The following is a 13,031-nucleotide window of genomic DNA, read 5'->3' as shown; positions in this document are numbered from 1 at the left end:
TGATTCAAGAGGTAGTCAACACCATCATTTTCAAGCTGGTGACTCTCACAAGTGTTAAGCCATGGATGTATTAAATATCATAATACTTTCTCACGGTACAGTACTTTACTATAACTTGCAGCTTTGTTCCAAATATAAAATTTAAAAATGAATCATATGTTAACCTTTCACTCTATCTGAACAACTATTGACACAGATCACATAAAAACCACATCTTGAAGAGGCTGTTGATAGTTATGCCAGACAGAATTTGATGCTTTCAATAAGTTGTTCTTCTCTAAACAAATAAATCTCATTAAGACATCTAGAAAATTAAAGTCAGTGCAGCTGCACTTGTACACACTTTCCCAAAATTTATAAGCAAAGGGGAAATACATATATATTTTATGATAAACATTTCTTAGAGAAAACAGATAAATTAATTTAAATTAATTTTAAGACTTAATGAGATTTCCCATGTCCTGTATAATTCATCTTAAAGTGAATGTTACAAAGTCTATGAACACTTATGGGCTTCTATTCACAAACTAAATACAACCAGCAGTAACTTGGGGCCATAATGGTGCAAAATCCAAAGGAACACATCAGCAATAAAAGCATTCTCTATTTGGTGGTGGAACGATGCTAAAACATGACATTTCTTGATCTTTTTCCTTACATTGCACACTAAACTTCCAAGTTATAAGCAGGTAAAAATGTTTCTAAATCTTTCAATTGTAAAAATACACCCAAAGTCTTGTAGTAAAGACTAGAAATGCAAGTATAAAAATGTTTCCACTATACTCTGCCATGTAGCTCATAGGCTTAAGAGACTAGTAGGAATTACCTTTGTGTTGACACGAGGGTGAGGCTGGTTAAAATGCAACTTCATTTACAGACCTGCTGCCCCACCGTCGGTAACCCCTGCAAACCAACGCTCTACACAGACTCTGCTTCCTCAGTAGCGAGGCATGGCATTGTGTGTTCACTCCTTGGTAAACCAGTGCTAGTTAGTTATGTGCCTGGGGCTATGATGTTGCAATTCGCGTGGCTTCAGGGCAACACATGGAAATGAAGAAGATTGGCATCTTTTAAACTGTTTGCCCAGCACAAATACACAAAAACACTCATACATGGACCCTCTTCCTGCTACCCCTTTCTGCCCCCCACCTCTGGGCAAAGCAGAGAGAGTGCTTCTGGGTTCTGTTTTGCTTAAGTTGAAGAGTGCCCATAATTTTTTTAAACTAAATACACAATCATTTTAAGGAAATGCTTGGAGACATGGCTAACTAAAATGGGATGCTCTGTTTTTTGCTAGTGTTTGTCAGAAACGTGCAGTTGTGAATTGCTATCTATAACATAGGTAAAAAGGTTCTGTACCAGAGAATTACCAGCCACCTGTGAGGCTAGAACAGCACACAGGTGTGCCAGACATCAACTATGAGGTAGCCTTTTGCTGTAAACAGAATAATATTTCACTGCCATAAACGGACAATGTGCTCGTGTCAGAGATAGTCACATATGCCAGGAGTTGAGGAATACTGCTTTTGACTATTTCTCACATGAAATAAAAACAGGAGAACTGATACTGGATAGTCAGAAACTTTGATCTATGTCAAACTCAGAGGTAGTTACTAATATCAGTACATAATACTTATATAAAGGTCTCAGGTATTTGGTTTATCTGGAGTAAGCAGGACTGCAGACTAGCCTGTAAAGAAACAACAAAAACATATGGTGTGTTCCCTGAGCAAAGTTCTTTGTCCTGAGTATGTATTGTAATAGTGACAATAGTCTCATATAAAAAATAAACTCCAACTTTTAACTGTAAGATAGGTTTGGTATGTGCTCTTAGTAGTTCAGCCTTGTAAGATGTTGAAAAGGATTTCAAATTGCATCCATAAAATCCACAGTTCAAAAGTGTTTCTGTGTTTTTTTTTTTTTTAACCATGATCTCAGCTGTGAATTTTTATATGTAAACAGGGAATGTCCAATTTTCAAGTCCATAATTTCCTATTTCTATAAGGTCAAGGAACTTTGGTTTGAATTTTCAAAGTGACTTACCATGTTTTGCATTTTTACTGTTAACCTGCTTATTATATCTGCTAAAAAAAATTAAGCAATGTCACTTTGATTTGTCTACATAATTTAAATAAGCTTGAAATCCTCACATAAGGCAAGGAAGTACTTCTCTACAGCTATTATCACATTCAATATCGTCAAAGGTAAGCTTTGCATCACAGCACAATGAAATTTCAGTATATACCACAGAGATTCTCACAAACACTGTTGTGAAATTCAAGCTGAGCTGTAAGGGACTGGTAACCCAATCAGAGGCATTTTCTCCTTAGGATGGCTTGCTGAAACAGCAGCAACGTGGATGTCTCCCGTGACAGCACAAGGAGAAGGAGCAAAAACTGTTCAGCAAAATATGTCTCCTTTGAGTCATGCTATTTTCTCTTTTTGATTATCTGAGCTTACACCAACAGGCCCATACAAAACTATATTTATTGCCTAATCATAATTAACTGATATCTTCCTGAAGCTGTTTCTCAAATTTGCCCATAACACCTAAAGTCAGGATGACCCCAAAATAATTTTTTCCTTAACTGACACCTAAAGGAACCAATCGTAGGACTGGTCTCCAGCAGGTGTATTACTATCAACACAGATGAGAACCGGCCTGAGAAGATCCTCTACCCCTACCACTGAACGTCCATCCTGGATCTACCACACAGGTTACTCCAGCACAAACACTGAAGATACCTTCCACATCATCAATTGTGTTGTACAAAATACTTGTAGCTATCTGGTGGAGGGGTTTTGGTACCTATGCCCAGGCTTCTCATTCATTCTAGCTGCCTGACACCAAACACTGTCCTTTTCAAAGTCATTGTCAGCTCACACAGACTGGGCAACTGTGAGCATTCACTGGATTTTCATTCTCAACCCTAGTCTTTTGTTCTTTTCTGTGCTGCTTTTGTTTGTTTGCTTTAGAGTCAAGTTGATTAACTCCCCAGGGGGAATAAACACAGCTAGCCACCAGAAATACTCGCGCAGCTATTGGAATTCTCCTTTAAGGTCTTCAGTAGTAAGTGAGGAGGGCTCAGGGCTCCCTGCTCTAAGCGGTGGTCACAAGATTGACTTAGTCAAGAGAAGCTGCTGCCGCCACAATCCCCTCAAAACCTCACAGCATGGAAAAGATTACAACGAGCTGGTATCAAAATACCACTGAAAACAGTCAAATCACTATCTTTATACCCTCCCCTTCATCTCTCTTAATAGGCATCTAATTTACAATCAAAACATAGAATTAAAAACATTGAAATATCGGCACAGAAATTACACATTCATTGTCTTTTCTGGAGTTATGAATCCCAGAATTAAAAAAAAAACAAAAACAAAAACAAATCAACTATGGCAGTCAGAGGCATATGGAGTTAAGGTACTGCCTTAAAAGGGGGGAAAAATACCACTCCACAGACATCAAGGAAAAGAGACAATCCCAAACTCGGGAGAAGTGGATGTTTTAAAAAACCTTTAGTACCATATGATTGGCAGCTCTGAGATCTGAAGTAGCCTTTGGTTCACAAAAAAAATAACAGTCATGGTTTTGTTTTTATGTAATATAAAAGAAGTGGTATTTCAAGAAAACTCCAGGGGTTGTTTTTGAAATCATTTAAAACACTTGAATCATTTAAAATACACAAGGGTTTTCAATTCTTGGAAATGTCCAATTACGTGAGGGAGGGTGTGTGCTTGTATATATATACACATATATAAAGGCAAATTCTCTTTATATATATGTCTACTTTCCTATATAAAAATCCTCATGTCCACACACACAGACTCAGGCTCGCTCCCTCTCCCACATGCACATGTTGATACACATAATATCTCATTCTCTGAATAACATAAAACATGACACCCTGATCAAATGTAATTTGCTTAGAGTGATTTGTCTGTTTAAAAATTCACAGTTCCTCAACAGTAGTTAAAATACCAGGTCAGCTGCTGTTTGTGAAATACTGTTCCCCTGTACTTGCATGAGGTAGACTTCCCGATTGGGTAAAGAAAGCGATACGTTAAGAAGTGTTATGTCTTTTTTCTTTTTTGGACTGAAGGACCCTTTTTGCTTTGCTCTTCTGGTGCTGCAGACGACTTGGAGGAGGAAGCTTCTTGAGGTGACCTGCCTAACCGTTCTGAGATCTCTGCCCTCGCCTCCTGAGGAAACAGTGGTGATGTGCAGCCATGCCCGCCTCCCACTTCTCGAGGGAAAGTCGAAGTGCATGGCTGGGATTCTGCTTCCTGTCTTCCCTGAGAACTGGCGGGTGGCTGTGCAACAGTTTTATGCGGGCAGTTTGCCACCATGTGCGTGATGCTCTGGCAGTAATGGCACTTCTTTGGCTGAGGAGGTAGACTGCATTCCTTAGCATGATGATCAAGGCCACCACAGTTGTAGCATCTGCAAGAATGAATGAGGAGAACACTGAGAAGTAGGCAGCAGGTTTCATAAAGCACGTCACAAACTGTCCCTGAGATCAGCGTGTTTTAACGTGCCTTTCTTTTCTGTTTGTTTTGAGACAAGGTAGAGTGCAATGGCATCACCATAGCTCCTTGCAACCTCAAACTCCTGGGATCAAGTGATCCTCCTGCCTTGGAGACTACATATCACATGGCCAGCTATTTTTCCTACTTATGGTAGAGATGGGGGTCTTGCTCTTGCTTAGGCTGGTCTCAAACTCCTGAGTTCAGGTGATCCACCCACCTTGGCCTTCCAAAGTGTGAGGATTACAGGCATGAGCCACCATACCTGGCCTAATGTGCTTTCTTAAAAGTATTTATTGTTTTTTATTAATATGTTGGTTATCCTTGTTGCTTCAAATCCTATCATCACCAAAGTGCTCTAGCAAAGTTACACAATTAGTTGTGCATAATAGCCAGTGAAAAACAAGAGTACTAAAACATGAAAGAGTATTTCATCACTTCCACATAAAAATGACTGCTTATTTAAATTTGACAGTTGCTTATTTTCAACGAACAGTTTAGTCCACTAGAGGGCAGCGAATATTCAACAAAAACCAACCAGTTAGTTTTACAAACAACAGTTTAAAAATACAGCTGTTGACATGATATGAAATAGCAGTTCACTCAGCAATCGGGAAAATTACAGACCAAATTAAATTTTATGAGTTTAACACTTTTTTGAGCATTAATTATTTTGATTATTGAAACCAGCTGAACTGGAAGAATTTTTTCATTTATACAAAATAAAGTAGTGCAGTGAAATTGGATATACACATATTAAAAACTCAGATGTTTCATCAGAAAGTCAGAATGCTATCTGGCAAATTGCCAATATATTTTAGAGCGACACAGTTAAGTGTCTGACTCAGGGCTTCAGAAAAAGAAAGCTTCTAAATATTAATATTTACATCAGATTGATACAAGATTAGTTCAGTGATAAGAAAAATTTATTTTCTTTTCTTTCTGTAAGAAATTAGTTTTCCTTTATGGTGATTTCCTCTAAATAGAAAACAACATAAATCCATCCTTATTTAATATTTGAATGCATACTTGGGACACAGCTCTGTACTAGATCTCTAAAAATTTAGCTTACCAAGGGAATTATTTGGAAGATGTATTTGCTCAATTTCAACACAATTTTTTTCTTTTAAAATTTTATATTGAAAACAAACTATTGGAAGAAGAAATTAAGAAAAACTTAGATTTACAAAGGTTTTTAATTTGATTGTTAAATATAGAATTTGCTTATTGATTTGTCTCCAAATGAAGTATTTTAAGGTTTTATTTCAAATTTATTTTCCAAATACATTTCTGACTCCACAAATCTCATTGAAGCACAAATAATGACAGCTCACACTGTTTTTAGAAAACAACAGCAAAATATGCAGTAACTATGAGAAAATAGACTAATGACATAGTTAATTGTAATGAATTATATTTGTATGTGTATGAGAGAACATCAAGCTCAGTAATTTAGACTACTTTATACTTCAAAGATAAGCTACTAAGCTACTCTTAATCTGTTAAACAGTGTATGTGGGATACTTAGTATTTTATCTTCTAGGATAATTTATAAAGGGTGAATTTTTTAATAGTCAAAAAATCTAGATAATTATTGCCTATTTCTATAGTTATTTATACTGCCTTACAAATTTTATAAAAATGAATTTACAGAATGGGCTTTTAGTCTTTACAATAATTAACAAGTATTTATCTTAGGACAGACTAGATCATATTTTCAAAACTTAAATGGGAAAACTAAGGAATCATGTTCTAATTAAATTATTTATTGTACAATTAATATCTTAATAAGTAAAATTTATAATAGATTCATTATTATTTCAGCCATATGTTCTAACAGATATTGCAAAAATACTAATAGAAATTACAAATGTTTGAAATTCTTGTCCTCAAAAGAGCACACTCAAAAATGGCATCTTTCAAAAATATAACCATATTACTTATAATAATGTTTTCCTACATCGTTTTCCTCTATAATGGATAAGTGAATTCTTAAATTAAATTTGCCCATCTATAAGACATCTTCTTTTGAATTAAATTCACTTCCTTGAGGATAACATCCACTCAGAAGCTCATTTTCAGAGAAAGAGAAAATAGGTTAAAGGCTTCAGTAATAGAGCCAGCTCTCCTGCGGACACATCAATTTCATCAGTCACCGTGGTATGCGCTGCGTTATCCAATTCAGGGAACCATTTTGACCATTCATTGACCAAGGCCTGGTATCAGGATTCACTTTCACAAATGGGATCTTCAATCACATTCTCTATGTGCATTTACCATCACATTTCAGTTATAAAAGTCAGTTTTAAGGATGCTGTATGATTTTGGTTTTGGTTTCCTTGCATTTTGATCTGCATAATTCACCTCTCCCCCACCCTGCTTTTCTAGTATGTGCTATCATTAAGCCAGACTCCCTTCCATACTGAAAAGATCTGCATTCAGTGTGTATGTGCTCAGCCCTAAAAGGAGGAGAAGTGGTATTTATTCTCTTCTTCTATTTAATCATTTAATGTCAATCACTCTTATTAAGTGTGCAGATCACACCCCATTATGAAAACCCTTCATTCCCAAGGGAGTGACGGCAAAATGGAAATGCTCGGCTACCTTTTAGCCACCACCGGCACCACAAACTCCACACAGGCTCAACACAGCTCTAGTGCCCTTTGTTCATCCTCTACACTTCTCTAATCAGTCCGCTTGTTAGTTTGAATTTCTGCTCGCATTATGATGTGACCATAAAAATGGCACGTGTGCCCACGAGTAGCTACATGCTTAAGAAATATGACAGTCTTACAAGAAAGACTGTATAAAGAAAACTATAATCATACTGTGTTAAGTATTCCTGTAGCCCAACATAAAAATAAAATAATTTATGTTAAGAATTTTACAAACTACTGAACCAATGGCATAAAAAAGATTCTCACATATTAAACATAAAGATAAATAAAAATGTTCAGCTTAATCTTAGAATGTTACCAAATTCCTCATAAAATTACTTTGTAAATAATTTTAACTATAAGCATTGCTTCTTATTCAAGAAGCTTCTGAAGATAGAATAGAGATAATCAAATTGGAGTAATGTTTTAAAAACTATTAAAATAAGGCTAAAATTTTTTAATGAAAGGAAAATGTCAATAACAGAATAAAGGCACCCAAGACAGCCAAATAAATAAAAACAAATGTTTTAGGCCTTCAGAACTATTTAACTACATCCTGAAATAATTGTGTGAATTTTTATAAATCAAGTTCAAACACCTATACTACTTAGTAAGTTAGTCAAAACAAATCCAAATTTCTGAGGAGTCCAGGAAAAAAAAATATGATGCAGACATAATTTAGATCTGCTATGAACCATTAGAAAATTTCTCAGTTTTCAGTCCAAACAACTCAATAAGTAAATTCTATTTTCTACCTTTTTTTTTTTTTGCAGTTGTCGTTGTTTAGCTGGCCCTGGGTTCAAACCCGCCAGCCTGGGTGCATGTGGCCAGAGCTGTAACCACTATGCTACGGGCACCGAGCCAAGTAAATTCTATTTTCAAATGATATCAGCAATAATGGTTAGAGCTGAGCTCAACTGAGGATCACTAGGTTAAAAAAAAGATGTTAATTGAAAAATAACACTCCAACAGCTTAATTGAAAAAAATCATCAATTATATATTCCCCCGATCCCTAGAGTGATTAAATAAAAATGAGAAGAGGAGTAATCCTACAGATAGAGAGCCAGATTTACCAATCCAAGTTACTGTAAAGGGAAAAATATAACTTAGGGTGCTTCTCAGTATTTGAAAGTTTTAACATAATAAGAAGTTATATGGAAACTTAAATCCATGTTCTGAGGGTCTGGTGGGGGCCTTAAGGATCACGATCTGGAAGTTTCTCAAGAAGAAGGAAATGTTGAAAGAACAGTAAATGAAGCAGTATCTGGGAGAAAGAATAGAGTAAAAAACAAGTGCAAGCTTTTGGCAGGCAGAAGGTATTCCTTCCCTATAAAAGGAGTACACAAAAGTCCCTGGAAAACAAAGAGGAAGAAAGGATTAATGAAGTTTCTAATGAGGGGTCAGAGGAGCTAAAGAAAATTCACAAAAAACAACATTACAAAAAAAAAGAAAAAAGAAAAATCACAGATTTAAAAGAATTTCAGAAACTAAACTGGAAAAGATAATTGAGTCTCTGAAAAAATTATAATATTTATCATTTTAACCTCAAGATTAAAATCTGGAAATGATACTAACATTCTACAACTCTATGGTTTTGGATTCTGATACATCTGGACACTTGTTATCTAATCAGAATATGTGTCAGTCAAACATAATACATGGAGGTACTGCATCCCAGCTGGGTGGTGATGGGGAGATAGATGGTAGGGCAGGGATTTTACCAGAGAACCCAAGAGACGAGACCTAAAAGCAAAAGGATTCAGAGCATAGCTGAGGAGGAAAGGAATCTGTTTACTTTGTAGCGTCTTCTTTTTGAGACATCACTCTTTCACCCTTGGTAGAGCGGGTCACAGCTCACAGCAACCTAAAACTCTTGGGCTGAAGTAATCCTTGCTTCAGCCTCCTGAGCAACTGGGACTACAAGTACCTGCCTGGCTAGTTTTTCCATTTTCAAAAAAATACAGATGGGGTCTCCTCTTGCTCAGGCTAGCTTTGAACTCCTGAGCACAAACAATCCACCCACCTTGGCCTTCCAGAGTGCTGGGATCACAGGCATGATGAGCCACTGCACCCAGGTGAGAAAGACAGATTCTAAGACCAATGTTCCAGAAGAAGGCCCCCTTTTGTATTGATTTGATTCTAAACAATCTACTCAACCTGGGTATACTCTACAGGATCTGCCCCAAAATACCAAGAGGAGAGTTAGAGTTAGGAAACTTTGAGGAACCACAGAACTGAATAGTCCCACTTACGGTGCACATGTCTTCTAACCTTTATGGAAGCAACCTATACTTCAATGAATTTGTTTCTTTTTATTTCATTCTTTTTTTTGTTTGTTTGTTTTTGAGACAGAGTCTTACCTTTGTCACCCTGGTGTTGTAGCTCACAGCAACCTCAAACTCTTGGGCTCAAGCAATTCTCCTGCCTCAGCCTCCTGAGTAGCTGACAACGCCTGGCTATTTTTGAGATGAGGTCTTGCTCTGACTCAGGCTGGTCTCTAACTCTTGAGCTCAGGCAATCCACCAGCCTCCACCTCCCATGGTGCTGGGATTACAAGCATTAGCCACCTTGTCTCGTATATTTCATTCTTCTTATATCCAAATTCCTTTTTTTTTTGAGACAGAGTCTCACTATGTTGCCCTTGGTAGAGTGCTGTGGCATCACAGCTTATAGCAAACTCAAACTCTTAGGCTTAAGCTTTTGCCTCAGCCTCCCAAGTAGCTGGGACTACAGGTGCCACAACGCCTGGCTATTTTTTGTTGCAGTTGTTAATTGTTGTTTAGCTGGCCCACGCCAGCTTTGAACCCACCAGCTTCAGTGTATGTGGCTGGTGCCGTAACCACTGTGCTACAGGCGCTGAGCCGAATTTCTAAGGTTGTAAGCCAACTAAACTATTTTTTTTTTGTAGAGACAGAGTCTCACTTTATGGCCCTCGGTAGAGTGCCGTGGCCTCACACAGCTCACAGCAACCTCCATCTCCTGGGCTTAAGCGATTCTTTTGCCTCAGCCTCCGGAGTAGCTGGGACTACAGGCACCCGCCACAACGCCCGGCTATTTTTTTTTTGGTTGCAGTTTGGCCAGGCCGGGTTTAACCCGCCACCCTCGGTATATGGGGCTGGCGCCCTACTGACTGAGCCACAGGCGCCGCCCCCAACTAAACTATTAAAACACTTTAATGAAGTTAATATTTATACATTCTAAGTATAGTGATAAAAATACTGAATTTTCAAAAGTACTGGTTGACGGTGACTTATGTTCTTTTAAAAAGTGTATCTTTCTTGGGCGGTGCCTGTGGCTCAGTCGGTAAGGTGCCGGCCCCATATACCGAGGGTGGCGGGTTCAAACCCGGCCCCATATACCGAGGGTGGCGGGTTCAAACCCGGCCCCGGCCAAACTGCAACCAAAAAATAGCTGGGCGTTGTGGCGGGCGCCTGTAGTCCCAGCTACTCGGGAGGCTGAGGCAAGAGAATCACTTAAGCCCAGGAGTTGGAGGTTGCTGTGAGCTGTGTGAGGCCACGGCACTCTACCGAGGGCCATAAAGTGAGACTCTGTCTCTACCAAAAAAAAAAAAAAAAAAGTAAAAAAAGTGTATCTTTCTTTTGATGAAGAAATTCAGACTCAGAGTTCACCTAGAAGGACATTTTTATGAAAATGGTTGTTTCACTTCCATTTTTATTACATAAAAATGCTACATCCAACAAGATTTATGGAATTTGATTACACATAAATTTAAAAAATATAAAATCTTGATTTTTAAAACACTGACCCACACACACTACCACGTGGAGTTGGTAGTGAAAAAAAATCTGGACTGCAGTAGTCCTAACCTTATGTTTTATAGATTGGGAGAGTTCACAGAAAGAAGCTGACCTCCCGGTAACCCTAATCTCAAGAAATATGTACTTCAAATCATAAATAAAATTCGAGCCAAAAGAAAGCGACTTTAGCTCATGAAATCAAACTGTGATATGAATGATCTATTTAGGCCTTGAGGTAGTGCGATCAGATTCTATTGGTTAGAGGAAATGTAAATTGGAACTTCCTTTCCCAGAGGAGAATATGACAGCACATTTCAAATTAATATGCATGACCTCTGACCCAGCATTCTCACGCTAGGAATGTGCTCTATAGGGTAAGCACAATCGAGGCACTAAAATTTGACTACAGCATTGTCCATATTGGTAAAAAGTTAGACAAATTAAATAATAATCATCACAATAAATGCTTATAATCAAACCCAGGTATTCTAACTATAGAATCCAGGCTCTTTACCACTAAGCTACAAATATGTTAACATGAAAAATAAAGCCCACGCATAGTAAGAAACACTTTGCAGACACTGAAAGGAGTTAAGTAAAAAAAAAATTTTTTTTAAACTAAGATAGATCTTGACTGGTCTAGTTGAAGTGGAATACATGGAAAGATCTCTAGGACAAATTGGTAAGTAAAAAAAGTAAACCACAGCATGATACATGTAGTATAACCACATTGATGTTTCAAAGACACTATATACTAAGTAATTGCATACATTTTTAAATGCATGGAAAAACCACTGGAAAGATAAACTGTAAATTAACAAATTAACAGTGGTTACATCTGGGGAGGAGAATAGAGTTAGTAAGGAAAAGGGGCATTTCATTTTTACTCCATACATTTTTGTACAGTTTCTTTTATAGTTCCAACAAGAAAGAATTAACATATTATTTACGAAATTAAAAAAGGAGCAATTATAATGAGAAAACTCCATTTCTATTCTGTTTGACCATCGTTGTTATCGTTAGTCATATGCCAGTGAGCCTATGTATCAGTAGTTCTAGAATCATTTTGGAAGTTTAAAAAAAAATACTAATAGGGCATTGTGGTTTATGCTGCTAATCCTAGCACTCTGGGAGGCTGAGGTGGCTGGATTGCCTGAGCTCAGGAGTTTGTGAACAGCCTGAGTAAAAGCGAGATCCTGTCTCTACTAAAAACAGAAAAACTAGCCAGGCTTTGTGCTGGGAGCCTGTAGTCCCAGCTACTTGAGAGGTTGACGCAAAAGATTACTTAGGCCCAAGGTTGCTGTGAACTGTGACGCCACAGCACTCTGTCAAGGGCGCAGAGTGAGACTCTGTCTCAATAAATAAATACCCAGGTGGTGCCCATAGCTCAGTGGCTAAGGCACCAGCCACATACACCTGGGCTAACTAAAACAACAACGACAACTCCAACCAAAAAATAGCTGGGCGTTGTGGCAGGTGCCTGTAGTCCCAGCTACTTGGGAGGCTGAGGCAAGAGAATCACTTATGCCCAAGAGTTTGATATTGGTGTGAGTTGTGACGCCATGGCACTCTACCTACCCAAGGCAAGAGCTTGAGACTCTGTCTCAAAAAATAAATACCCAGACTAATAATTAAATCAGAATCTTAGAGAGTGAGCCCCAGGCACCTAACAGTTTCATATATTTACAGGGGACATGTGATATTTTCATACATGCCTACAATGTGTAATAAGCACATCTGTCTAACTGGGGTGTCCGTCACTTCAAGTTATCTCTTTGTGTTAGGAACATTCCTATTCTGCTCTTTTAGTTAAAGTCTACCATACTCATTGTAGACTGTAGTCACTTTTTTTTTTTTTTTTTGTGGTTTTTGGCCAGGGCTGGGTTTGAACCTGCCACCTCCAGCATATGGGGCTGGCGCCCTACCCCTTTGAGCCACAGGCGCCACCCCTGTAGTCACTTTGTTGTGCTATGATTATTGTTCATTCTCTATATTTTTCCACCCATTAACCATCCCTACTTTATCCCCTCTGCTACAGCCTTTGGTAACAACCATCATTCTACGAGATTGTTTTAGTATTTAGCTCCC

At 37.9% G+C, this 13,031-nt stretch overlaps 1 protein-coding gene across 1 annotated transcript in view; it reads right to left on the bottom strand.

Annotated features, from left to right (window-relative positions):
* Window positions 1-3,807: 3,807 nt before the first annotated feature.
* LIN28B (lin-28 homolog B) overlaps window positions 3,808-13,031 on the bottom strand; it is a 134,526-nt gene continuing 125,302 nt past the window's right edge. The window contains exon 4 of the mRNA XM_053590599.1: window positions 3,808-4,444. Coding sequence (XP_053446574.1) covers window positions 4,075-4,444 — 370 coding nt within the window. The 3' untranslated portion in view covers window positions 3,808-4,074. The remainder of the gene's footprint in view (window positions 4,445-13,031) is intronic.

This window comes from Nycticebus coucang, chromosome 5 (genome assembly GCF_027406575.1).
Source record: "Nycticebus coucang isolate mNycCou1 chromosome 5, mNycCou1.pri, whole genome shotgun sequence".
Taxonomy (NCBI): Eukaryota; Metazoa; Chordata; class Mammalia; order Primates; family Lorisidae; genus Nycticebus; species Nycticebus coucang.
Note: the sequence above shows the minus strand (reverse complement) of the source record. Positions and strands in the feature narration are given on the sequence as shown.